This window comes from Canis aureus, chromosome 35, assembly GCF_053574225.1.
Source record: "Canis aureus isolate CA01 chromosome 35, VMU_Caureus_v.1.0, whole genome shotgun sequence".
Taxonomy (NCBI): Eukaryota; Metazoa; Chordata; class Mammalia; order Carnivora; family Canidae; genus Canis; species Canis aureus.
In genome coordinates this window covers 7,919,386-7,947,245 of record NC_135645.1, presented here as the reverse complement: position 1 = coordinate 7,947,245, position 27,860 = coordinate 7,919,386, and the positions used below count along the sequence as shown (strand labels likewise).

Genomic DNA, 27,860 nt, shown 5'->3' with positions numbered 1-27,860 from the left:
CATACTTATTCTTACTTTTCTTATCGGGAGGGCTTGATGAAAATATCCAATTCAAGTTAAAAACAATTTAAATCAGAACCGAGTATAAGGAAGTCCGAATTTTCCCAAGAAGGCCATGGTAATTGTTTGGAGATCCCTGGTTCTTACTCCTGCCATCTAACCCATCAGGTTCCCTTGCTCCTCCTCCTCCTCCTCCTCCTCCTCCTCCTCCTCCTCCTCCTCCTCCTCCTCCCCCTTTTCCTCCTCCCATGACCCAGCTTTACTGTCGTAGGAAGCAGGTGCCAAGTCTGCTGCCCACAACTGCCATAAAGCATCTTTTAAAACAAAGCAAGTAGAACATATCCTGTGAAACCCACTGCTTTTGGCTTTTGTCTGTTCTTTTTCCTTGAGAGCTACAACAGCCATCAAAACCCACCGACCAGGGAACACAAAGGGTCATGCTGAGGAGCTGCTGGAGGAGGACAGAGCCTTGGGCCCATCCTCTGGCTCCTGCTCAGCCATCAGCCCTAAAGCTAAAGCTGCAGGTCCCACGCCCCTGCCCCTGCCGTGGGCTCTGCCCCCTCATCCCTCTCTCCAGGTGAGCCCCTCTCTTACATAATAAACACACTGGCCCTCTCATCACCCAGGCAAGTAGCACTGTCCAGAAAGGTGGCTTAGACAAAGGAAGAAATGTTAGGAGATCTAGGTTTGAATTAACTTTGCCCCAGGGGCCACAGCCCAGAGACCATCAGGTGCAGGGATTCGCACAGAACCAGTTAGACAAAGCAACACTCCTCCCCTTCTCCTGTGTTTTACAGTGAAGACGCACGAGAAGAAAGCAGGTGCATGTAATGAGAGTAAATACGGTAATGGGTTCATTTGCAAGTTGGAGCTCTGGACTTGGGACTTAGGAGTGCCAGGAGGGGCCCACTCAGAGCCTAGTCCGACCCGGACTGAAGTGTAGGTGAGAGACAAGGTTGGCTCACCTCCTGGGAACTAGGCTACGACTAGGAAAGAGGAAGCACGGCCTTAACCCCAACGGGAGCCACGGCCTCTGCCCTGCAAAGTGCTACTGAGAAAAGCAAAAGATTAAGGTAATGTTCCAGTCTTCACCAAGGCCACGGCTTCAGGGGTACTGAGGTTTTGGTTGATCCTTTGTTCCTGGTTATTGAAAGCGGACCCCAAAGGAGAAGTCACAGCAAAGAAGTTGCCACAAAGCAGGTATGGATTTTCTTTCTTTCTTTCTCCTTTGCTGGGGGCAGAGTGCCTCCCCAGCTCCCTGCAAAAAAAAAAAAAAAGTATGGGAACACAAATGTATCTTAACATTTGAGGCCAGCATCGTATAGAGGGTTGTGTATCATGTTGGCCTTACTGCTGTTCACATTTCAGGATTGAAAAAACCATGAAGATAATCACTGCATTTTGAGTTCCATTACCCATGCTCCCTGGTCATGCAATTGGCCTCCTAGAGAAATAATCACAATGGAAATCTCAATTTTACATCAGCTATGATGTGTCCTACATACAATCAGCCCCCTCTCTGTTGCAGAGTTGGAGTCTCCTGATCCAGAATATACCGAGGTGTGGGACTGTGGGGGCTGGGACAACTCAGCCCCGGTTCCTCTCAGCTGCTTAGTGTTGGCAGCCCTTGGGACCAGGGCTCAGACACAGCAGCATGACAGTCACAGGGCCTGATCACCTCGGTAAGGGGTCCCCCAGAGGTTCCTCCAACCCCTGCCCAGCCGTGGGGCTGAGTTGGCTTTGGCCCAGTAAGTTTCCTACCGTTACTTACACCCAGGGTAGACACCCAGTCCCCCAGAACAAAACCTCTCCTATATGTGCTCAGTGCCACCAAGACATGCCCCCCTTCTCCGCACATCACAGCCCAGCTTGGCTCAGGCTATGGCCAGTGGCTTGGTTTTAAGGTAACACATATCTGGGGATGGTCAAGAGTTACCTCTGAGGCCATTGAACCTTGTGAGTCAGCTGCAATAGGCACTCTGCTCCTCCCACATGGGAGGGCTGTGTGACCCTGCTGCTGGGAAGGTCAATGATGGCCCAAGATGGCCAAGGTGACTGGATTATTTCCACTGTGATGGGTGTTTGATCCCTAATGATATGGCCAGAGTCCAGAATATTCTAAGCAAGGCCCCAGAGGCTATTATTTATTTACTTAGTTGGTTAATAGGAAAGATTAATTTTTCCAAATACTTTTTTTTTTAAGTATACTTTTCAATGTACTTTTAAAGATATCATGGGGATGCCTGGGTGGCTCAGCAGTTGAGTGCCTGCCTTTGGCCCAGGGCGTGATCCTGGAGTCCCGGGATCGAGCCCCATGTCGGGCTCCCTGCATGGAGCCTGCTAATTCCCTGTGCCTGTGTCTCTGCCTCTCTCTCTCTCTCTCTCTCCCCCCTCCCCCTGTGTCTCTCATGAGTAAATAAATAAAATATTTTTTTAAAAAGTAAAAATAATAAAAATAAATATCTTTACTTATATAATAAACTTAGTCTAAACCAGGGATTGGTGAACTATGGCACTCAAGCCAAATCTGAACCACTAGCTGTTATTATAAATAATGTTTTTTAGAACATGGCACAGCCATGCACATTAATATCATCATTAATATCATCTACAGTTGCATTTACCCTCGGACAGCAAAATTGAGTAGTTGCAAAAGAGACAATATTGCCCCCAAAGCCTAAAATATTAACTATCTGTCCCTTTACAGAAAAAGTTTGCCAACTCCTAGTCTCAAGCTATCAATTTGTTCTTCAATTATTATGGAGTGAACATAATAAACAACCACAAAAGTGACTAAACTATTATTAGTAGGTAATAGCTTTTTAAAATATGAATGTAACAAGTGATTACATGCTCTTTGTAAAATGATGAATCAGAAAGTTAAAAACAGAACTACCCTACAACCCAGAAATTGCACTACTAGGTATTTACCCAAAGGATACAAAGATACTGATTTGAAGGGACACATGCACCCCGATGTTTATTGCAGTATTATCAATAATAGTCAAATTATGGAAAGAGCCCAGATGTCCATTGACTGTTGAATGGATAAAGAAGATGTTGTATTTTTATCTCTCTATCTATCTATCATCTATAATGGAATATTATTTGGCCATCAAAAGAATGAAATCTCGCCATTTGCAATGACATGGATGGAGCTAGAGGGTATTATGCTAAGCAAAATAAGTCAGAGACAAATACCATATGATTTCACTCATATGTGGAATTTAAGAAACAAAACAGATGAACATATGGAAAGTAAAGAGAGAGAGAGAGATGCAAACCATAAAACAGACTCTTAAATATAGAAAACAAACTGAAGGTTGATGGAGGGGAGGTGGGTGGCGGATGGGGTGGATGGATGATGAGGATTAAGGAGGGCAGTTGTGATGAGTGCTGGGTGTTGTATGTAAGTGACAATTTGCTCAATGCTACTCCTAAAGCCAATACTACACTATATGTTACCTAACTAGAATTTAAATAAAAACCTGAAACAATAAATAAATAAAAGTAAAATGATGAATCAGCATAGATAAAGCTAAATTCCCCTTAAGTCATCCTGCCAGTGCTAATCCCCCATACCCCCAAAAGTAACTGCTATACCCAGTTTGGTATATTTATTGCCAGTCTCCTTTGCAAGCACCTATACATATATGTACTAATAAACTATGTGTTGTCATCTTATTCTCATTCTGTTTTTCTACTCAACAAACATTCCGTATCTGTATTCCATATGGAGACTTTCCATATCCATATATAGCTCTACCTCATTAATTTTATGCATATTATACATAGAATATGTGCATTTTATTTTGTTTTTGCCAAAGGTTTATGTATTTATTTTAGAGGGGTGGGGAGGGGCAGAAGAGGGAGAGAGACAATCTCAAGCAGACTTCTTGCTGAGCGCAGACCCAGATGTGGGGCTGCATCTCAACGACCCCAAGATCATGACCTGAGCTGAAATGGAGTTGGCCACCTAACGAGCTGAGCTACCCAGGTGCCCCAGAATATGTACATTTTAATTCTTGATACTGTCAAATTGCCCAGTTTATACTCCCCCCAACCCCAGCAGAGAATAATAGTTACTGCTCCTCCACACCTTGATGCTTGCTATTTATTAAGTATTTATTACTTTCCAATTGGATGAGTGAAAATAGTAACCGATTTTTCCAAATATGTAAATGTCTCGGATTACTAATGTGTTAGTGTGCCAGGCCTGCCATAACAGAACACCACACACCGGACGGCTTACACAACAAACATTCATATTCTCGCAGTACCAGGAGCTAGAAGTCCAAGATCAAGGAGTCAGCAAGGTTTTCTTTCTTCTGAGGTCTTTTTTTTTTTTTTTTTTTTTTAAGATTTTATTTATTTACTCATGAGAGACAGAGAGAGAGGCACAGACATAGGCAGGGGGGGAGAAGCCCGCTCCCCGCACGCCCTGAGCCAAAGGCAGATGCTCAACCCCTGAGGCATCCAGGTGCCCCTCTTCTGAGGTCCTGCTGTGCCCTCGCATGGCTCTTTCTCTGTGTGAGCACATCCCTGGTATCTTGCTTTGTGTCCAAATTTCTTCTTACATGGACATCAGTCATATTGCAATAGGGCCCACCCTAATGATGCCATTTGAATTTAATTACCTCTTTAGGGGATCCCTGGGTGGCTCAGCAATTTGGCGTCTGCCTTTGGCCCAGGGCGTGATCCTGGAGTCCCGCGTCGGGCTCTGGGCATGGAGCCTAATTCTCCCTCTTCCTGTGTCTCTGCCTCTCTCTCTCTCTCTCTCTCTCTCTCTCTCTCATAAATAAATAAATAAATCTTTTAAAAAAATTACCTCTTTAAAGGTATATTTGGAGATATAGTCACATTCTAAGATTCTGGGGGGCACACATCAACCCAGAACAACCTATGTGGTTGGGCATCTTTGTATATAATTCTTGGCCATTGTATTTCCTCCTAATTGCTTAGTCATATCCTTAGTTCATTTTATATGGGGTTATCTTCTACTCATTTGTAGGAGTCTAATATTTATTCTTGATACTAATCGTTTGATATATAATAAATATTCCCACTAAATCTGTGACTTGTTTTTTAACTTTGCATGTTTTTAGTCAACGGAAGTATTTACTATGATTGTTATTGCTATTATTATTATTATCATATTATTATTTTGATTTAGTTTAATTTATTAATTTTCTCCTTTATGGATTTTGTTCTTTCAGTGTTATTTAAGGAGGCCTCCTCAACCTCCCAAGATTATGATGATAATAAAATGTTAGCACACTTTCTTTTAATACTTTTATCACCTAAAAAATAGGCTTTTAGTCCTTTATTCCAAATTAAGTCTGCCCTTTGCCTATTTTATTTGAATATTGCCTCTATCGTGTACTAAATTCTCATTTTTACGTGTCTGCTGCTGGATACTCTTTTTAAAATGTATTTCCTATTCTATTATAGGAAATATTATAGAGCCAATTTCTATTATAGCTTTACTATTTTCAATTGATTTTTTAATGATATATACAACATCTATTTTGTGCTAGTTTAGTCTTGTTTTTTTTTAAAGGTTTATTTATTTTAGAGAGAGGTGAGGGGGAAAGGAAGGGGCAGAGGGAGAGGGAATCTTAAGCAGACTCTGCACTGAACATGACACTCAATCATGCACTCAGTCGCATGACCCTGAGATCATGACCTGAGCCAAAACCAAAAGTTGGACACAACCAACTGAGCCATCCAGCCACCCCAAAAATCTATTCTGTGTTTTGATATTTTGTCTGGTCACCTTACTGAATTCTCTTAATACTTCTAAAACTTTATCAGTTGATTCCATTGCAATTTTTGGGTAGACAACCATATTATATATGTAAAACAAGTTTTGTTTCTTCCTCATCTTTACACATTCTATTTTTTTTTTGTCTTATTGCCTTTTCTTGGCCTTAAAGCACAATGCAGAGTAATAGTTAAGACTGAGGATAATCTCAGGGCTGATGTATACAGTTGTGAGAGTTGTACACTGCACAATTCTAGGGAAACCACTCACAAACTCTCTGATGTCTAGGTATTTTTATCATGTTTCTGATTTTTGTTTTAAAGATTTTATTTATTTGAGAGAGAAAGAGAAAAAGAGGACAAGCTGGGGAGGAATGGAGGGAGAGGGATAAGCAGACTCCACACTGAACACAGAGCCCAATGTGGGACTTGATCCCACAACGCATGAGATTATGACCTGAGCTGAAACCAAGAGCCAGACACTTAACTGACTGAGCAGCTCAGACACCCCAGTGTTTCTGATTTTAATTCATGATTATTTCACGCTGTGAACTATTTCTTGGAGACTTCTCTGCAGGACTCTTTGACATAGGAGTGTATGGGACTCTGCATACAGGGGCCTTCCAAGTGCTAGGATTTGAAGGGGCCTCGGAAGAGTTCTCCTGTCAGCCAACACCTGCTTATCCACCTGCCATATCTCTTAAACTTCTGTAAAACATTGCAATAACAATATCCAAATTAAAATTAAGATAAAGATATACATCCAAATTCCTTGTGTAATGTCTGAAACAATTCTCCTCGGTCTGTATGAATTCCAAACAGAGTCATGCTCTGAAGCCCGAGGCAGTGGGAACACTGCACATACACAGAAGAGACAGGCAATTAGCTCAGAGGTCATCGTGCTCTGTTAAATATTGGAAGATGGTACGGGGTGTACTTTTGACTTGGACTGACACCAGCTCTCAACCCTGATCTGTGTCTAGGAACAAATTTTCTGACCCCTTGGATCTGATGACTGCATGCCAGGAAGCACAAAGCCCAAATTTCATTTATGGCCTCCTGAAGATGGCAGTTGACCTCTCGCTTGAACTTATGCAATGTGACTTTTGCTGTCTGAGTTCCCTCCGGGTGCCTGTTCCATGCCAGGGCTAAGGAATGGGGAGACTTGTGTTCACAATATCTGATCCATTTCTAAAAAAACTTTAAATATATGATCTCATTTTATCCCTGTGACCTTGGTGACAAAAAGGACTTACATAGTACATAGTGTATCCATTTGCACTGTAGGAGGAATCAGAATCGAGGGACAAATTCTACCACTTGTTGCCTTTATGACCTTGGACACACAGCCCCAATGTCCTCAGTAGATAAGCAGATAGTAAGACCTGTCCGGGCCCTTCAACCGCGAGAGGCCCTTCTCTGCTGACCTCCTCATCGGCACCTCCACATGAGAGGATGATTTGGCAATCACTTCGTAAACCATAAAACCTGTATCCTATGAGTTAATAAAATTTGCCAACCTTCTCCCTTCACTGAACAAAGCCAATACTTTATAAGCTTCACTGTCAACTTCTAAGAAACTCAATTCTTATATAATTTCCCTTTACCTGCTTCTTTCCACCCTCTTTACCATCTGATCAGTTCTGGCATAAACACACACACATACATTTCTGATTTTATGCACTTATGAGCAGAGATAAATACATATATCTACACGCATAAGACATATCACACATAAAACATGTGTATTATAATCCTGCTGTTTCCAATAGTTTCTATTCCTAAAATCATGAGCTTTCAATCATTTTCCCCTTCCACTTAGGTTCCTTGCAGCTTCAGCTCCAAGTTCCCCACTCTTGCCTCCACATAATCTTGATGACCTGGCTCCAAAGCTTTTTGATTTGACTCATCTGGAGATTAAATATATATTCATCTTCTCCCCATACCCTTTTCCTGGGAAGGAGCTGTCTCAGTCCCAAACACATATCGACTTTAAACAACAATTCATGATGCCAGTTATTTTGCACGTGTGTTTGATTACTTCCTCTACTTTCTAGAACCCTAAAATGCTTGAATTGCCGTACCCTCTGCCTGCCCCTCAGTCGTCTTCTCCATCGTGTCCCTTTAGCGCACAGTGATTTTCTTCTGGGTTAGCTGGATTTCTTAGGTCCTTGCTACTGCAAGTGTGGACACGGACCAGCAGCGCCAGTGGCATCCGGACCCGCTGATCCGTATGCACGTTCACACTGACGAATCCTGATGTTAGAGTACAAGCACTTGCTCTAGGTGACTCCGTGTGGATTCTGAAGACACAGCGATCTTACCTGTCACAGAGATTCCAGTGTGGTTGGAAGGCTAAGGTCTGCCAAGCGCAAATGCAGCTGGATTGTGACCTGGTTTATCTTTTTATTCCTTAGTGTAGTGCTTTTAACTACTGTTGCTTCTTCTTTCCTTTGCTTCTTTAACTACTTTCCTAACCTTTGTCCCTGCCTCCTGCCTTCTGCTTCCTCACAGCCCCACCTGGCTCCACCAGCTGCCTTCTCTGTGCATTAGACCCACAGAAACTGAGATGCGGCCACTCACATCAGTCTAACATTTTGGCTTCTCTTTCAACATTCTTTGAATATCTGATTAACCTTCACTTAGTGACAGCTGATGTTATTTTTTTTAATTATGGTAAAATACATATAAAATGTACCATCTTAGACATTTCTTTAAGTGTACAGTTTAGTGATATTATGTATATATGGATTGTGGTGCAATTTCTCTCCAGAACATTTCCATATTGTAAAACTGAAACTGTTCCCATAAAACAACAACTCCTCTCTTTCCTTTCTTGCCGCAGCCTCTGGCAACCGCTCTCTTACTTTTTAAACTATCTTAAGGAATAATTACACATATAATTCTATACATTTAAAATGTACAATGTAGGGGCACTTGGGTGGCTTAGTGGTTGAGTGTCTGCCTTTGGCTCAGGTCTTGATCCTGGGGTCCTGGGATCGAGTCCTGCATCAGGCTCCCTGTGGGGAGCCTGCTTCTCCCTCTGCCTCTGTCTCTGTCTCTTTTTGTGTGTTTCTCATGAAGAAATAAATAAAACCTTTAAAAAAATGTACAATGTGATTAATTGATATATATATCAATTATATATATTCCTATGTATATAGGAATGATAACCAACATCAAAACAACTCATCCATTACCCCACAAAGTAGATATAGTTAAGTCTTTGTGTGTGTGTAGTAAGAAAGCTTAATTTCTACTCCCAGCAACTTTCAAATAAACAATACTGTGTTACTAGCTAAGTAGCTATATTAGCAATACTGTTTTAACTATAGTGACTGTACATCGCCACCATTCTACTTTTTGTTTCTATGAGTTTAACTGCTCTGCGTACCTCCTACAACTGAAATCACACAGTACTTTGTCCTTTTGGACTGACTTGTTTCATTAGCGTAGTGTCATCAAGGTTCACCCATGTTGTAGCTGTGACAGAAATTCCTCCCTTTCCAAGGCTGAAAATATCCCATTATATGTATATACTATTCATCTGTTGATGGGCATTTTGGTTGCTTCCACCTTTTTGCTGTTGTGAATAATGCTGCTGTGAACACGGGTGTGCAGATATCTCTTCAAGACCCTGCTTTCAATCCAGAAGTAGAATTGCTGGATCATATGGTTCTATTTTTAATTTTCTGAGGACCTACCGTCCTGTTTTCCATAGTAGCTGCACCATTTGACATTCCCCCCAGCAGTACATGAAGGTTCTAATTTTTCTACACTTTATTTTCCATTTTTGTGACAGCCCCCCTCCTAATGGTGGTAAAGGGAAGCCCTATTGCATTTCCCTAATGGTCAGTGATGTTGGGCATCTTTTCATATATTTCTTGGCAAGTGATACTTTTTAATGCAAAATGAGTATCATGTCCTTTGTGGTCAAAATAAGTAATTTATTCTGTGCTGTTTTTCAAACCAGACAGCTTCTTGGAAGGCCTGTTTAAGTTTTTAGATAATAAAATAGTCTACTCATTCCCTGCAAACAGCCCTACGCCAACAGCCTTACACCACACGTTATTCTGTTTCTGGCTCTGCCAATTTTAGCAGGTCATTCAAGAAGCTTATCCTCAGGTGTTTGGCTGGAGGGGCCCAGTGTGACAGGCATATACCCCTGATCGCTCCACAGAGACTAGTCCACACTGTCGAGGAATGTAGGAAAGGAAACAATTTATGGTTTCCTTCACTTCTGAGTTATTCCAGCAATGTTTTGATGCCCTTTGAATATGGTGGCTCCCTAGACAGCAGCTCAGCCCATCAGCCCTTTGAGTTGGCTCTGTCTGTGTATCTAACATTCAGTGTCGCTAGGAGAGGATCTCGGTGCGTCGGTGGACCACTTGTCCCTGGGGGAGGCAGTCACGCCATCCCTCACAGGCCCCCCAGAACCTGGTCCCAGGAGCCCCTTTGAGGCTGGCTATGGGTGGGGTAGGCCTGCTGAGCATCCTCTTCCTGCAAGGTTAGGTTGGGTGGATCTATGAGTCTCCTTGATGAGGACAGAGATGGGAGGCTGTGAATACTTGTCTGTAACATCGTTTCTTCTCACGCAATTGTCTCACAAGTGTTGGCATTTTATCTGACACATCCTGTCTTCTGATATGAGGGGACGGGGTAATGCTTTTTTTCTCTCAAAAGCTTTCCTTGATCTCTGTGCTTAAGAACAAGTTATTTGATGAATCTCCTTTCAAAACCCCAGATCTCACTTTAACTCCCACCTTGCTGCCCAACCTCTTCTGTCCTAGCCAAAGTCCACTCTTCCCCCTTCAGAGTGGCCAGGCGGAAAAAAAAGGAAGCCTCAGTCCTTGTCATTGAAGAAGATTCAAGAGTTAACAGAGGAGCAGAGAGGCAGGACAGGGTCAACCACAGGCCGAGCAGTCGCATTCTGCTTGATTAATGGACGGGGCTTCTCTGAAGACTTCCTGTTTTGCCACTTTTGTCAAGGCGTTTGGGCCTGACATCAACATCAGGCTGGAACGCAGAGGGGGCCGAGCAGTAAAGGCTCTGTCGGCTGGTCTGAGACGTGATCTCTCCTGGAGGCTCCAGCAAGTTGTGGAGCTTCGTTGATGGGTACAACTGAACCAGAGCAGAGACCGATTTTAGCGCTGAGTTGGGGACACTCATCTGGTGGCAGTTACTTGCGTGTGGAGTTGAGTTGCTGCTGACCGCCCAGTGTCTTAACCAGTCCCAGAATGCCCCGCGCTGCTGCTCATCCACCATCATTGCAGGTGCCCAGAACAGGCTAAGGCGGGGAATGAGGTTTGAAATGCGTGGAGCCAGAACCTAGACCATGGAAAATTCTTCCAAATATGAACTCTAATATGAAAGAACCCTGATAGAGGTTTTCTTGTGTTTGACAACAATCCTCAGCTAAGATGTGAAAATGAAAATTTACCCATTGTCATAACAAAAAGCGAATTTTGGTCAGTGATACTAGAGGGAAAACTTTATTGTCTTTTGGTTCTTTTTATCTAAAAGTGACATTACAAAGTCATGGTTATATTGGGGGGATAATTTGTTTTCTATTGCTGCTGCAATATTACCACAGACGTGGTGGCTTAATACACAATTTATTATCTTACAGTTCTAGATGTCAGAAGTCCAAAGTCAGTATCACTGGAGTGAAGCCAAGATATTGTCAGGCTGGTGCCTTCTGGAAGGTCTAGGAGAGAATCTGTTTCCTGCTTTTTGCAGCTTCTAGAGACTGCCTGGATTCCATGCTCACGGCCCCTTCCTCCATCTTCAAAGCCAGCAACGTGGCATCTGACCACTTTTCCATTATCATGTCTCTTTCTGTGACTGGATCCAGGAAAGTTTCTCTGATTTTCAAGGTCTCTTTCCTCAATCACATCTGTAAAGACCCTTTTGCCATATACGGAAACACATTTACATGTTCTAGGGATTAGAACGTGGATATCTTTGGGGGCCATTATTCTGTCTCCCACAAGGGACCACATTAATATTTGTAATTTGTTGTAATTTCTTTTCTCAATCTTTCTCGCAAATACATATTCTCTTTGGTACCTAATTATGTATTTGCATTGTGCATTCTTGTATTTGAAGAAGACTCCTTCAATCGCACAAGCCTCACTTGACATAAGCTGCCTCGTGGCACCTCTACTTGCCCAATGACTGAGTTGAGAACCCGATGAAGTGTCTCTGACGTGTCCCCAGCAGGGCGGAGTCTGCTGGCGGCTGGAGTGGCTCTGCTCACTGGGCGACGGAGTCGCAGGGGAGCTGGGAGGAGGGTGCCCTGGAGCCTGGCCGAGCAGCATGCAGCATGCCCACGTGCTACAGGGCGCTGCAACGGCCCCCGAGCTCTGTGGGCACTGCTGTGGGGTGCAGGCTGGGGGGCCCTGGATCTGCTGCTCTGGGAGCTGAGTACATGTCCTCTGGCAACTGCCACGATGCTTTTGTGCTGAGCCAGTCCTCTCTCTCTCCCTCTTATGGCTCCGAGGCGGGCCCAGTATTAACCTAAGTCTCTCTCCTCTCTCATGCTGCCTTTTGAAAAACACCCATCTTCAGAGTCTCCCTTTGGCCATTTACTCTGCCCTCTTCTCGTCTTCATGCTACCTCCCACCTCAGCCCTTGTGCCGCTGGTCATGCCCAAACGTCCTCCTCTCTGCTCTGCCTCGATGACACTCCCCACCCTCACCCCCTTAGTGTCGTCTCTTTCCCAAATCTACCTCAGCACCCAGGCGAGGCCTTCTCTCCCGCTCATCTTTCCCCTTCTAGCATTTTCCTCTTCCGGCTCTGGTGAGAATTGTCTGCTCCACCTCCAGACATCTCTGCTCAACTTGGCAACCCAACAGGCAACATCGTGGGCCTTCTACCGGGCACTTCCTTCTTCTCTGCCCGCAAAGCTGCTTCCCACGTCTACACCCGGTGTTTGGCCCAGAGGATCCATAGCCCAGCTCGCTGTGGTCTCACACACAGCGTCTCAGTATCTGGCTCCAAGGGTCCCTAGTGGAGACTTCCCACCCCCACTCTCTCCCAAGCCACAGACTCTCTCCCCAGCACCTCTTTTGCACGTGCTCCTTCTGCAGGGGAGGACCGGATCAGGTTTCTGATTCTCCTGGTCTTTCTTCATGATCAGCCACCTACCCCATACCGTCCAGGTCGTGTAAATACTCGCGCCGAGTGTGCTGCCTCTCACAGCTCAATCCCCCTTGATCAGCAGATGCCAGCTCTGTGGACAGGGTCTCATTCGTCTTCATTTTGGACCCTGAAGCTGTGCAGATGCTCTGCAGGGGTGTGTGCATGAGCCTCCTGCAGCCACCACCTCCGGGGTCTAAGCCCACCCCGGGGTCGTGCAGTTCTCCTCCTCCCAGGCTGCCTCTGCAGCCCTCCCCCGGCCCCGCTTGAGGATCCTGGCTCATCCTGTGGCAGAAACTTCCCTCCACGGTTCCTTGAACACTTCCCTGCGCTACCGCCCTGGGATGCACCACTGTCCTTCCGTTCTGCCTCCCAAGTCAGACTTGTCCTCCCTGTAGGGCAGGTTTTCCTGCATGCTCGGATGCCCGAGCCCGGTGAGGAACAGGTGCAGCCTCAGTCAAAACTGGATGCTGATTCACAGGAACGAGAGATGTGGCTGGCCCCTACCGGTCACCCAGTTGCCGTCATTTTCCTGTCCATGGAGCACCCTGCTGTGAGGACTGATGGTGGGGGAGTAGGGTCAGAAGTGCAGGCATCAGCTGGCACCCCCATCCACCCCAGGTCCCCATTTTATTTTCTGCATGATTCTGTGTTGACCGAGTGCAGCTACGAGTTCTGCTCCACATGGTATCAGCTGGATGCTCTACTGGACTGCGCCGGCTCACTCGCCTGGAGCCTGGTGGGGGGAAGCCTGGTGCGGGTGGGTCCCTTGCACCTCGGCACGTCAGGGCTTTCCCTCTTCACATGGCCTCTCTGCACGATCCCTTCGGGTGGGCACCCCAGCAGCATGGCTAAACTGTCTCACACCTGGGTGAGGGCCCCCCAGAAGACAGGAGCAGAAGCTATCAGGCCTCCTTGCAGCTCCAGCCCAGAACTGGCACAGTATCACGTCCCCGCGTTTCTACTGGTTGAAGCAAGTCACAGGCCCTCCCAGACTCCTCACGGGAGAGACTGCCCCAGGCTGGGGACCTGTGGTTTGTTGGGAGCCGACTCGGAGCCTAGTTGTCACGGATTCTCTAACTGGGGCTTCATAGGGATATGAGAGAATGAACTACACAATGTACCAGATCTGTTTATTTAACAGTGAACTCGGGCAAAACAAAGTAAAAGTTACACAAATGCTATGAAGGGAGACCCTGGCCTTGATCCTAATACCCCTTCATTATGGAGCTGGAGAATGTATCAGTCAGAGTGTGAGTTACTGTCTCCTTTGCAGACAATTCTTTGCACGTCTAATTGTGCCGTAAGCTGTTTCTGCTTGCCCTCCAACATCTCTTTATTTTTTTATTTTTATTTTTTTAAAGATTTTATTTATTTATGAGGCCCAGAGAGAAAGAGAGGGACAGAGACACAGGCAGAGGGAGAAGTAGGCTCCATGCAGGGAGCCCGATGCAGGACTCGATCCCAGGACCCCAGGTTACGCCCTGGGCCGAAGGCAGACGCTCAACCGCTGGGCCACCCAGGGATTCCCCCCCCCCCCCCATCTCTTTAAATCAAATCCTTAGCTTCAGGTTTTCTGGACGCTCTAAGTATACCCTTCGTGCGCACACCCATCTGAGGTCAGGACTGTGAGGGGAAGAATCTGGAGGGATTCCCCCCACACCTACTCCCTTCACGTTTCCCATCAACCTATTTATATGAGGTTTTCTGGAGACGCAGGGCTGTGGGGCAGATGAATTTCCACTGCATTTGTACAGCTGTTTGCTCTCCTCTATCGTGCCGTGTGAAATAGAAAGTTGTGTGTCGAAACTGCACTAAAAGTTTTATTTGGGGTTGAGGAAAGGCAACCCCTGTCCTGGATGTGGCCCCGCCATCAGCGCCCCGAGGCTTTGGGGAGGAGTCCCCCCGCAGGCCAACCCCCCGCCCCCCACCCCACCCCCGCCCCCGGCCTCCCGTCCCTCCAAGTAGAGGGCCCAGGGTCCAGGGGAGGGCTCCGGGGCGAGCAGCGCGGGGCACAGGCCGCGCTTCTACTCCTTGCCCGCCGCCCCGCGCCCGCGCCCGCGCCCGCCCCGCTCCCTGCTCGGCGGGAAGCCCCCTTTCTGCCCCAGCTATCGGCTTGTCCTGGGAGCGCGGGCCACGCCTGCCCGCCAGCCGGTCCCCCGGAGCCCCCCCACCCCCGTCCCAGAACGTCTTCAAAAGGTGGCCTCCCCCGGCCCTCCCCCTCCGCGGGGTCGGGGCTCCTGACCTCGGGCTCCTTGGACGGCTCCTGTGGGCCCACCCGCGCAGCACTTCCCTCCCGCTTCTTCCTCTCCCCTGGCCGGGTTCTCCCTCCCGCTCTACCCCGCGGCCCTCGCCAGGTTCTCCCCCTCTCGTTCTACTCCGCGGCCCTCGCCAGGTTCTCCCCCTGGCGCTCTACTCCGCGGCCCTCGCCAGGTTCTCCCCCTCCCGCTCTACTCCGCGGCCCTCGCCAGTTTCTCCCCCTCGGGCTCTACTCCGCGGCCCTCGCCAGGTTCTCCCCCTCGGGCTCTACTCCGCGGCCCTCGCCAGGTTCTCCCCCTCCCGCTCTACTCCGCGGCCCTCGCCAGGTTCTCCCCCTCGGGCTCTACTCCGCGGCCCCCGCCAGGTTCTCCCCCTCGCGCTCTACTCCGCGGCCCTCGCCAGGTTCTCCCCCTCGGGCTCTACTCCGCGGCCCTCGCCAGGTTCTCCCCCTCGCGCTCTACTCCGCGGCCCTCGCCAGGTTCTCCCCCTCCCGCTCTACTCCGCGGCCCTCGCCAGGTTCTCCCCCTCGGGCTCTACTCCGCGGCCCTCGCCAGGTTCTCCCCCTGGCGCTCTATCCCGCGGCCCTCGCCAGGTTCTCCCCCTCGGGCTCTACTCCGCGGCCCTCGCCAGGTTCTCCCCCTCGCGCTCTACTCCGCGGCCCTCGCCAGGTTCTCCCCCTCCCGCTCTACTCCGCGGCCCTCGCCAGGTTCTCCCCCTCGGGCTCTACTCCGCGGCCCTCGCCAGGTTCTCCCCCTGGCGCTCTATCCCGCGGCCCTCGCCAGGTTCTCCCCCTCGCGCTCTACTCCGCGGCCTTCACCAGGTTCTCCCCCTCGCTCTCTACTCCGCGGCCCTCGCCAGGTTCTCCCCCTGGCGCTCTATCCCGCGGCCCTCGCCAGGTTCTCCCCCTCGCGCTCTACTCCGCGGCCCTCGCCAGGTTCTCCCCCTCGCGCTCTACTCCGCGGCCTTCACCAGGTTCTCCCCCTCGCTCTCTACTCCGCGGCCCTCACCAGGTTCTCCCCCTCCCGCTCTACCCCGCGGCCCTCGCCAGGTTCTCCCCCTGGCGCTCTACTCCGCAGCCCTGTGGCCGCAGACACGCTCCCGCGGCTCCCTCCTCCCCGCCCCCACGGGTCTCCCAGCACCCTGAGGCCTGCCCCGAGGGGTCAGCTCTGGGTCAGCCCCGGCCTCTGTCCGGCGCCCTCCAGTCCCTGTGGTTCCCTCCCTTCTAGCCCCGCAGGCCCCAAGCCAAGCTGGAGGCGAGACCCGGGGAAAGCGGGGACCATGCTGACCCTGCGCCCTCGCAAGAAGCCGCCGCGGCTCCCGGAAAGGCTGCAGGGGGCGCGGACGCTGGAGCTGGGTGTCCCCAGGTGTGCCGTGTGTGCGGGGACAGGGCGACCGGCTACCACTTCAACGTCCTGACGTGTGAAGGATGCAAGGGCTTTTTCAGGTAGTTCCCCGGCAGCCTTCACCCACCTGTCACCCCCACGCTGCAGGTCCGTCCAGCGGGGTCCTGCCACCAGCCCACTGGGCGCCGCCTCAGGGGCCTGTCCTGGGTTTCTCCGTGTCCTTGAGCACACTGGAGAGCCAGGTCACAAAAGGGGAAAGGATCTGAAAAGCCAGGGCGGCATGTGCTCACGTCAGCTTTAGGGGGTTTTTGTTAAGCAGAGGAGGGCGGAACAGAAAAAGGGGAATAGGACCAAACAGCCTCATCTAGAAACAGGCGGCGGGGAGGCCAAAGCCCCCGGATGAGCAAGTAGCAGTCCCCGCAGGCCGCGCCAGGAGCTGCACCCAGGCCCAGAGGAAAGAAGCCAGGGCAGGGGTGGGGGTGGGGTGGGGTGGGCAGGGCAGGGGGCAGAGCAGGGCGGCAGGGGGCAGGGCCCGGGGGGCTCAGGAGTTCTCGGGGGCCCCAGGAGGGCCGTTGCCACCCGCCCCCCCCCCCCCCCCAGCTCCCAGGACAGCACTTGTCTCGGCGGCTGGGCCCTCGAGCGGCCCCCAGGCTGCAATCCCTCCGACGCGCCGCGGGCAGGGCGCCCTGGGCGGGGCCCGGCACCCACGGGAGGACCCAGGCAGGCGCTGCGGCCGCCCCGCGTCCCCTGGCTTCGGGGCTGACGGCGCAAGTCTTGAGCCACTTGCGGGTCCCGCGGGGTTGGGCGGGGGGGCAGTGCGGGTCCCAAGGCGGCCACGTGGGCATGAACACCTGTGTCCGGTGGCTCCTAACAGGGTCCGGAGAGAAGTGTCGCTGGGGCCCCGTGGCCTACGGTCCCGGGTGGCCCCCAACCTGCCTTTCGCTCTCCGACCTCCCGCAGGAGAACCGTGAAACGCAACACGCGGCTGAGGTGCCCCTTCCGGAAGGGCACCTGCGAAATCACGAGGAAGACCCGGCGACAGTGCCAGGCCTGCCGCCTCCGCAAGTGCCTGGAGAGCGGCATGAAGAAGGAGAGTGAGAGCCGGGCGAGCCCCGGGGGCGCGGGTGCGGGGGCACGGGGAGCGGGTGCGGGTGCACGGGGCGCAGGTGCACGGGGTGCGGGGGCACGGGCGCGGTGCAGGGGGCGCAGGTGCACGGGGCGCCGCGGGGGTGCACGGGGTGCAGGTGCACGGGGTGCGGGGACGCGGGGCGTCGGTGCACGGGGCGCAGGTGCACGGGGTGCGGGGGCACGGGGCGCCGCGGGGGTGCACGGGGCGCAGGTGCACGGGGTGCGGGGGCACGGGCGCGGTGCAGGGGGCGCAGGTGCACGGGGTGCGGGGACACGGGGCGCCGCGGGGGTGCACGGGGTGTGGGGATGCGGGGCGTCGGTGCACGGGGTGCGGGGGCACGGGGTGCGGGGGCACGGGGCGCCGCGGGGGTGCACCTGAGGGGAGGAGAGCCCTGGGTGCTGCCCAACCCCGCAGAGCACCCTTACTCCCTGCTCTGGGGGGTGCGGTGGACCTCTGGTGCCCCCTTCTCCCCTCAGGTGCCCTTGCGTGACTCTTGTTGCCTTCACCCTTGTCCTAAAGGTGTTTTAGCCAAATTGGGCCAGGTGAATTGGGGGGAAGGAGGCCAGAGACCCTTGGTGTGATATGACCCCCGACCTTCCAGCAGCTAGCGCCATCAGCCTCCCAAACCCCACGTCCTACAGAGGAGCGGGCTGCGGACAGGTGACACAGGACGCTCTCTTTCTCACTGTCAAGCGTTGGTGTATGATTGCCCTCGCAGGTCACTCTGAAGTTAAAGCTAGTAAGGAAAAGGCTGGAAGCTTCCAGCACGTGTGTCTTCACTGATCCAAGTGAGCAGCCTCTTTCAGGGCACAAGTTCCCTGGGCTTGTGGACAGGGAGCCTTTCTTGCAGGCCACTGAGAGCCAGGCCCTCCCCGGGCTGTCCCTGCTCTTCCTGGCACCAACCCCCACCTCCGCCCTGCACGCAAAGTAGGCTCTAGAAATCCATGGAAGGCCCTGAGGCTCCAGGCCGTGTAGAACGTGGCTGATATTTCCTGCTAAGCAGCAGCCCCAGCTCTCTAGGGTCTTGGAGACCCAGATGCCTCTGGGGACCCTACGGGGTCTTGCTGGTGTCTAATCCCACCCCCCCCCCCCAAGACGATGACCCTTTATCCTGCAGGCAATGCCTCCTTGTGGCAGCAGCGTGAGATGGCGCTGTGGCTCCAGATTACGAAGGTGACTGAAGCCCGGAGAGGTTAAGGAGCTCGCCCAAGGTCACCGCCAGCGAGTGACAAAGCTGTCGCTCAAACCCAGCACCTTTTGATTCTGCAGCCCAAGCTCTTGCCACCCTTCCAAAGTTATCACCAACCCGCTGACGAGGGCCACACACCAGCTGCACCTCATTCTTTGTCCTTAACCCGGTGTTTCTCCAGGGGAGCCCACGGTCTAGGAAGGGTCGGGTTCTTTGTGACCAGCACTTCCCCTCTGCTGCCCCGGGAGGGTCACCTGCAGGTGCCTGAGCCCGCACCTGGCTCTCCCCGCAGTGATCATGTCCGACGCGGCTGTGGAGCAGAGGCGGGCTCTGATCCGGAGGAAAAAGCGAGAACGGATGGGCGCGTCGCCGCTGGGAACCAAGGGGCTGAGTGAGGAGCAGCAGACGATGATCCGAGAGCTGATGGATGCCCAGATGAAAACCTTTGACACCACCTTCTCCAACTTCAAGGATTTCCGGGTATGGGCCTTCGGGTTGGCTCAGACGCTGTGCTAGCTCCTCCAAACCCCAGGGCTCTCAGAGAGTGGCCCCTGTTCCCCCGCAGCTCTGTCCCTGGGAAGTTGTTAGAAGTGCCACTTCCCAGGTCACCCCGGCCCCACTGAGTCAGAAACTGAGGGTGGCCCAGCGGCCGGTGCTTTGACAAGATCCCCAAGGTGACTCTGACACATGCTCCCTTCTCTCCTTCCACAGCAGGTGGCAAGTGGGGCTGAGCCCTAAAGAGAGTTTGGGGAGCCGAGTGGCTCCAAGGTTGTTGGCATCTGGCCTTTGCGAGGACGGGCTCAGGACCCGTCGGGGCTGCGGCCTTCGTGAACGGGTTTTACGTTTGTGCGCTCAGCCACGTCAGCCAGTCTGATCCCAGGCCTCTCCTCCCGCTCTGTGCTCTCAGGGGTCCGGGGGACCTGCTCTGCTCAGAGCTGGAGCCAGGGACCCCAGAAGTCGGTTCTTTCCCTCTGTCACTCCCAGAACCTTTCTTCCCCCCTAAGGTGTTATGTATTTATTCATGAGAGAGGCAGAGACACAGGCAGAGGGAGAAGCAGGCTCCTCGAGGGGAGCCCGACGTGGGACTCGATCCCGGGACCCTGGGGTCATGCCCTGGGCCCAAGGCAGATGCTCAACCACTGGGCCGCCCAGGTGCCCTGAGAATCTTCTTTTAAGTAGGGGTGCTTGGGACACAGCCACAGGCGGACAGTCCCCGGGTGGCAGAGCAGACCCGTTTCCGACCGGGCGGGGTGGAGGGAACGTTGATACACAGATGCCGGTGCACCGCCTGCCAGGGAAGACCAGAGAGGAGAACCGAGCGTGTGCGCGTGTGCGTGTGCGAGTGTGCGTGCGTCCTCTCGGGCTGCGGCTGTGGCTGTGACCCCGCCGGGGACTTGACACGCCGTCTCCCGCGCCCCCGTCCACCTGCCGGCCCCTGTCTCAGCTGCCGGCCGCGTGCAGCAGCGGGCGCGAGGTCCCAGGAGCGGCGCACACTCCAGTGGGGGAGGAAGCTGCCAAGTGGAGCCAGGTCAGGGAGGATCTGTGCTCGCTGAAGGTGTGCCTGCGGCTGCGGGCGGAGGACGGCAGCGTCCAGAACTACACACCCCAGGCCGACCGCAGCGGCGCCGAGATCTTTTCCCTGCTGCCCCACATGGCTGACATGTCCACCTACATGTTCAAAGGCGTCATCAACTTTGCCAAAGTCATCTCCCACTTCAGGTAGGCCCCGGCGGCCGGGCGCGGGCGTGGAAGGGAGCGGGCAAGCTGGCAGGCCCCAAGGGGCTGGGGCCGATTCGAATGAATGGGGTCCCTGTGATACGGAGACCCTGCTTCTCTCTCATGGAGTCAAAGAACGGATCCGAAGTTCGTTAGGCAGAGATAGAGAAGAGTGAGAGGGCCCAGGGCGTGATCTCGGGGTCGTGGGATCGAGTCCCCCTCGGGGTCCCCGCAGGGAGCCCGCTTCTCAACTCTGCCTGTGTCTCTGCCTCTCTCTCTGTGTCTCTCATGAATAAATAAATTAAAAAAAAATAATGCGGTGAGGATGGCCACGGGTCAGATTGCGGCAAATCAGGTCAGGGGAGTAAGGAGACAGGCCTGCTTACGTGTGCGCGTCCTCGCCTCTGACGCCTGTGGGCCACGAGGGCACATCACGGTGTGAGGTCACTTTCCTGACTCGTGAGCACGACCGTGAGCGTGTCCCCCGCAGGCCAGCATCACCATCGCCTGCATTCCACCCATGGGAGACTGAGGTCTGCCGAGGCCCAGGAGCTTGCGCGGGGTCGAAGTTCATGGGGGGCAGGTTTGGAAGCTGAGAGCACAGAGTTCAAAGCCAGCTACCCGCCAGGTCCTGAGCCGGGCGCCGGGAGACACGAGAGGTCACGGGTCTGAAAGAAGGGGGTTGGTGCAGAAAACAAGGGACTCCGTTTCCGAGGAGCCCGGAGACAGGCAGGGCGCCCCCAGGAGCCAGCCTACCCGGCCTCCCTTCGGGGCTCCCGCGGAGTGGCCCTCGGTGGGAGCAGGGCCTGTCCGATCCGGAAGGCGCCGGTGCACCCGCAACTGTCGGAGGTACCAGGGCGGCTGGGCCTGTCCTCGGGGCCCGAGGGGCGTCCGCGCTGCCTGGGGAGAAGCCCAGAAATATTAAACCCAAGACAGCAGGAAGCAAGTCTTCCTGGGGCGGGGAACTCGTGCAGCTTGGAGCCAGGGTGCATTTAAGGGAAGCGAGAAGGGCAGTCATCCCAAGTGGGGAAACGGAGGCAGAGTGTGAGGGTAGGGACAGCAGGTGCCGGAGGAGAGGGGCGGCGCTGGAGGGGATGCTGCACGGGGCGGGGGGCGGGGCGGCCCCCCTGGGGGTGAGGGGCTGCTTGCCTGGTGTGAGGGGAGGGAATACAGGTGATGAAAGCAACCTCCTCAGGGGAGGAACCCTGCTACCCGGCCCCCCGAAGTCTGGGTAATGAGAAGGGGCTGGCCTGTGGCCCCCCGCATGGAGGCTGGCACCCCCATCCTTCTGACAGGGAATTGCCCATCGAGGACCAGATCTCGCTGCTAAAGGGGGCCACCTTCGAGGTGTGCCAGCTGAGGTTCAACACGGTGTTCAACGCAGAGACCGGAACCTGGGAGTGTGGCCGGCTGTCCTACTGCCTGGAAGACCCTGCAGGTGCGGGGGGGACGCCCACCTGCCTGGCTGGGGCAGGGAGCAAACACAAGCAGAGGGAGGAGAGGAGCCCCCCGGGACACGCGGGTCCCCGGGTGCAGGGCGGAGACTGGGCGACGGGAAGAAAGACCTGGGTGCAGCAAGTCTGAGAAGCTGGCCTGCCCCTCCACCCTACACCCCCCTGCAGGCGGCTTCCAGCAGCTTCTCCTGGAGCCAGTGCTGAAGTTCCACTACAGGCTGAAGAGGCTGCAGCTGCATAAGGAGGAGTATGTGCTGATGCAGGCCATCTCTCTTTTCTCCCCAGGTGATGACCCCACCTGTCCTGCCTGGCCCGGCCCCGCCCCCATGCTTGCTTGCACCCCTCAGCTCTAGCTGGAGGAGGCAGCAGCCCCACCCCGACCCTCCCCAGGGAAGGTCCCAGCCCATGGCCTTGCCCCCATCCACTGCCTGGCCAGAAGGGCCCCCCCCACTGGCTGGCTCCTCCTTGGGTCGGTGGGGTGATGCCCCCTTGCAGTGCTGCCCTCACTTCCCTGCCTGGGTGCCCCTGGCTCTGGAAGGCGGTTGGCTGGCAGTTGGCCCTCCGCGGGCTGGACTGATCTTGTCTTTGCCACCGCGGCCTTGCTGGCCCCATGCCTTGGGCCCTGCAGACCGCCCAGGTGTGGTGCAGCGCAGCGTGGTGGACCAGCTGCAGGAGAGATTTGCCATCGCCCTGAAGGCCTACATCGAGTGCAATCGGCCGCAGCCTGCCCACCGGTGAGCAGAAGGCCGGGAGGGGGCCAGGGGCCCTCTGGCAGCCCAGTCCTCTGGGCCCCCGCCTGTTCTGGGCCTCTCTGAGAGGGCAGGCCCGCTCCTGGGGCAGCTTCCCGTTACCAGGGCTCTGGGTCCCTGTTCTGTGACCTCCACTGAGGCATCCGGCCCCGTCAGCCAGAGCTCCAGCCCAACACTGGAGGAACCTGAGGAGGGCCCGGGGTCACGCCCAGCCCTGGACATGGCTCCTGAGGCCCAGGTCTTGTCTGCCCTTTTCTTTTTTTTTTTTTTTTAAGATTTTATTTATTTATTCATGAGAGGCACACACACACACACACACACACACACACACAGAGGCAGAGACACAGGCAGAGGGAGAAGCAGGCTCCACACAGGGAGCCTGATGTGGGGCTCGATCCCGGGTCTCCAGGATCACACCCCGGGCTGAAGGTGGCGCTAAGCCGCTGAGCCACCGGGGCTGCCCCTGTCTGCCCTTTTCTGCTCCTGTCAGCGAGGGATGGGAACAGCCAGGTGCCCCCAAGGCTCCCACAGGCTTTTCTAGCAACAGGCAGCAGTAACCGCAATGTAGGAAAGATGACCATGCCACAATAACGATGGCAACGATAAGTGGACGTGCACTGAGACATGCCAGCCATGGCACCAAGCGGTTGACGTGTATTGTCACTACAGCCTCATGAAATGGGTGATCCTGCCACCCTGCGAGGGGCTGAGGCTAAGGATCCAGAGCCAGATACCTGGGGTCTGGAGGTGGCCCCGGGCAGGTCAGCCCATGGCCCCCACCTTTTTTTTTTTTTTGATTTTTATTTATTTATGATAGTCAGAGAGAGAGAGAGAGAGAGAGAGAGAGAGAGGCAGAGACACAGGCAGAGGGAGAAGCAGGCTCCATGCACCGGGAGCCCGACGTGGGACTCGATCCCGGGTCTCCAGGATCGCGCCCTGGGCCAAAGGCAGGCGCCAAACCATCGCGCCACCCAGGGTTCCCCATGGCCCCCACTTTGAGCGCTACCTCCTCACCCAGGAACTAGGAGAAGCGGCCGGGGAGCTGCTTGGTGTGTGCCGGTCATCACCAAAGGAGGAAGGCTGCTCAGGGCCGGGCCGGACGGGGCCTTCCACCCTTCCCTGGCTCTGCAAGGCCCGCGGCCCAGCCTGGAGGGCTGAAGGCCGGCATAGGACATGCTGCCCGGGCCGAGAACCTCGAGTCCTTACCTGGCCGCTCACTTCAATCTGAGCTAAGCCTCTGGGCCATGTCTTGATTCGCTAGGTCCTCCCCTGTTCGGAGCCAGGAGGCGGCATGCAGGAACTGAGGCCCGAGGTTTGTCTCAGACCCTAGGTCCCCGGCTAGATCCGGGAAGGATCTGCAGGGCAGCCTGCATCACTGCCCCCACGACGGCACCACCGGGTCCTGACCCGCAGCCGTTGGCCAAGGTGGTACTTTCTCCCCGGATTGCCCTATGCGCATGGATTTTTCCCATGGAAGGGGCAGCATCCAAGGGCTCAAGCCCAGGGCGTGAGGGGCAAGCAAGGAGGGGGAGTCCACACCTCAATCCCCCCAAGCCTGCTCTGCCCCTCTCATCCACAGAGCAAGAGATGCTCAACCGAGCCTTGTCCCTTGGCTTGCCTGAGATGTTCTAAGATTAATACCCCCAAACTCGTGTCCCTTCAGAGAAGTCCCAGGGTCAGTGGATGGGGGCAAGGGTGGGCTGCACCCCCAACTTTTCCTCTGGCTGGCCTGCAGGTTCCTGTTCCTGAAGATCATGGCCATGCTCACCGAGCTTCGCAGCATCAATGCCCAGCACACCCAGAAGCTGCTGCGCATCCAGGACATACACCCCTTCGCCAGCCCCCTCATGCAGGAGCTGTTCAGCATCACGGACGGCTGAGCCACTGCCCCTCAGGAGAGCCTCCCGGGGGGCAGCCAGAGCCGGAGCCCTTGGAGCTGCCGTTCCCTGGGACTAGATACACAGATGGACACCGCTGAGAGCTGCCAATGCCCTACAGGCCCTGCCTGCCCAGGCATCTCCCAGCCACAGCTCTGGCAATGCTGCCTCGCATTGGAAGGGGACAAGGGTCTCGCCAGCCCCCAGCTCAGTCTGTGGAGAGTGAAGCCACGGACACTTGGATGGAGAGCACACGGCCTATCGGTCAGGCCATCCAGAGGCAAGACCACCCTCCCCTTAGAAATGGGCCTGTGGTCTGGGGGATCTAGTGCCATGGTGGGAGAGGGCAAGGGTGCCTGGGGCTGGACCATCTGAGAGTCTCCCCACACCCAAGTTCACTAGCTCCTTGGGTGCTTTCAGTAAGTACCCCTGTGTCCCCCACCCCACTCGTTCCCCACTTGCAGCCTCCTGTCCTGAGCTCCTTAGTGCGCCCCAGGCCTGTGTTCATCAGCAGGTGCTGTGGGAGGTCAGTGAGAGACCGTGTGAGGGGCCGGCAGCAAACGTCAGAGGCTCGTCATGACCTCTGTGTCTCTTCTGCCTTCCGGGATCCTCATTCTGTGCCTCTGCATCCATGCGAACACATTCAGGAGCACCAACGGAATGCAGCTTGCTGGGGGGTGTACGCCCACTCAGAGGTGGTTCCTGACCTCCAAGACTTTGAAGCTCAACCAAAAGAAACAAAGCAGAAACACAAGTGACTTTGATCCAAAGAAGTGACATAAGCAGCACAAGGACTCTCTTCCTGTGAATGCCAAGCTCTGCGGGGCTCTGCATGCCCTTGAGGACCCAAGTGAGGGATTTCTGGAATGCGTGTTCGTGGGAGGAAGGGTGCTAACCGGTGTGTGCACATGTGTGGGACTTGGTTAGGTCTGCTCCACATCTGAGCTGGGGCTTGCGTTTGCCCCTGACATCTGACGGCTGTTGGTGTAAAAACAAAAATGACCTAACTTGGTTTGCTAATAAAATGATTATTCCACGTAAAAATCCATATAGAAATGATACACCTCCCCAACATGCTGTATGTGTTTATATGTATATAGATGATAGATAGATGATAGATAGATACCAAAATTAAAAATGGAGAAATTGAATTAAATACTCCTTGCCATCCCCCCGGATTTACCAGCCTCTTCTGCCTCAAGGATATAGAGCTCATTTTTATTTTTTTTTAATTTATTTATTTACGATAGTCACACTCAGAGAGAGAGAGAGAGAGAGAGAGGCAGAGACACAGGCAGAGAGAGAAGCAGGCTCCATGCACCGGGAGCCCGACGTGGGATTCGATCCTGGGTCTCCAGGATCGCGCCCTGAGCCAAAGGCAGGCGCCAAACCGCTGCGCCACCCAGGGATCCCTAGAGCTCATTTTTAAAAAAGAAACTGAGGAGAAAAAAGAGCTCCTCTTTCCAAATATGACAAATACAGATTTTGTTCCCAGTTTTGTCTCATTTGGAAATATAAATTTTATTCAACTGTATTCATAAATCCTATGCATCTCCTCTTCCCCATTGAGTTAATTTTATTTTTTTTATTTGTTTATTTTTTTAATTTTATTTATTTATGATAGTCACAGAGAGAGAGAGAGGCGCAGAGACAGGCAGAGGGAGAAGCAGGCTCCATGCACCGGGAGCCCGATGTGGGATTCGATCCCGGATCTCCAGGATCGCGCCCTGGGCCAAAGGCAGGCGCCAAACCGCTGCGCCACCCAGGGATCCCCCCATTGAGTTAATTTTAAATTAATTTCGGGCTCCTGAATGAATTCAAGGGCCCGAGATGGTTGTTAAATATAGGCTATAGTGAGGCAAAAATTAGGATGGGCTGTAAACTGTCCTGGTATTGATTTTAAAAATAGCTGGGCAGCTGAATTGATATGTATGTAGGATTTATATGTATTATAAAAACTGTTGTAGTCCAAGTGTAGTTAAGATTCAAGGTGAGATACACCAAATTGCTCACACAGGATATTTCAATAACTTTGTGGATCTTGAGTTTATAGCGCTAGGAGCCAGATTGCACTTTCCTGCTCTCAAACATTTGGACTGCTCCATTACTCCCTCTCCTGAGCCTTTGAGTGCATAGAACTGTCAGTTTCTAGGCATCCCTGGGGCTGCTGTTCATTTTCTAGGTCTTGCCTCAGTCAGGTGAGGCAAAGCTCAGGAGAAAAGCTCTTCTAAGTTCTTTTTTTTATTATTATTAAAGATTTTATTTATTCATGAGAGACATAGAGGCAGAGACAGAGGGAGAAGCTGGCTCCATGCAGGGAGCCTGATGTGGAACTCGATCCTGTGTCTCCAGGATCATGCCCTGGGCTGAAGGTGGCGCTAAACCACTGAGCCACCAGGGCTGCCCTCTGCTAAGTAAGTTCTGCTGGCCTTCTGGCCACCCCCACCCACCATTAGCCAGGGGCACTAAGCAGCCAATCTCTACCTGGCCCAGACTTTAAGGTCCCTATTAAAGCATTGACATCAACAAGTCTTCCTGTGGGAAGGCTGGGGTGGCCTCTCCGTTCTGGAGAAGAGGATGTAAAGAGAAACAGACTTTTGACTGACCATCCCTTCCTGGCTTCTGACAACTTGGGGGCGTCTTAGTGCCATGTTACACAGCAGCTGGTTACCTCCGGATATGTCCCCTTACTATATGCACAGTGCTCCTAAATCTGAAGGTGCTGGTGGGCAGATGAATAGCTTACTCCCAAGAAATGAGTGGCCACACTATCACTTTTGGTCACTTCCTTTCACAAACTTCTCCATGAGGAGCTCTGCAGCCTGACTCCTCCCTTTCTTGACTACTCTTCTAGAACACCTGTGAAATGGCACCTGCTACCAGTGCTCTCCTGAAACGTGATCCAAAGGACAGATTGGTTGGTACTTTTTGGAAGACTTGAAAACTGAAAATGCAGTCTTTCAGGCTTTTCGGTTAAAAGGGTATCTTGCTCCATTCCAATAGAAGAGCAGTGAATCCCAAACACACTTCAGTGCCATCAGGAGGCCCATCCCACAAGTCCCATCATTATATTTGCATTTTCCCTCTTTTCCGCCAACCCCATGCAACTGTAAACATGTTTACTGTAAACTGTAAACATAGTAAACATGTTTAACTATCTTTCAAGTTCTTTCAAGTATTAGCCAACCCCCTCCCCACGAGATAAATAAAATGAGCAAATAAAGAGCAGACTTTATCCAAT

At 53.0% G+C, this 27,860-nt stretch overlaps 1 protein-coding gene across 6 annotated transcripts; it reads left to right on the top strand.

Annotated features, from left to right (window-relative positions):
* The first annotated feature begins 648 nt into the window (after nt 1-648).
* NR1I2 (nuclear receptor subfamily 1 group I member 2) lies at nt 649-25,663 on the top strand. Of its 6 annotated transcripts, none has more exons than XM_077883708.1 (9): nt 650-1,200; nt 16,389-16,606; nt 17,466-17,599; nt 19,116-19,303; nt 20,379-20,542; nt 21,835-21,977; nt 22,162-22,278; nt 22,622-22,727; nt 24,478-25,663. In XM_077883708.1, the coding sequence occupies exons 3-9, from the start codon at nt 17,587-17,589 to the stop codon at nt 24,620-24,622; spliced, it is 876 nt and encodes a 291-aa protein (XP_077739834.1). In that variant the 5' UTR covers nt 650-1,200; nt 16,389-16,606; nt 17,466-17,586; the 3' UTR covers nt 24,623-25,663. The 6 variants fall into 6 exon arrangements, with proteins under 6 accessions (XP_077739835.1, XP_077739834.1, XP_077739830.1 ...); XM_077883704.1 differs by having other exon boundaries at nt 651-1,200; nt 20,268-20,542; XM_077883709.1 differs by lacking the exon at nt 22,162-22,278 and having other exon boundaries at nt 649-1,200; nt 20,268-20,542.
* Nucleotides 25,664-27,860: the final 2,197 nt, after the last annotated feature.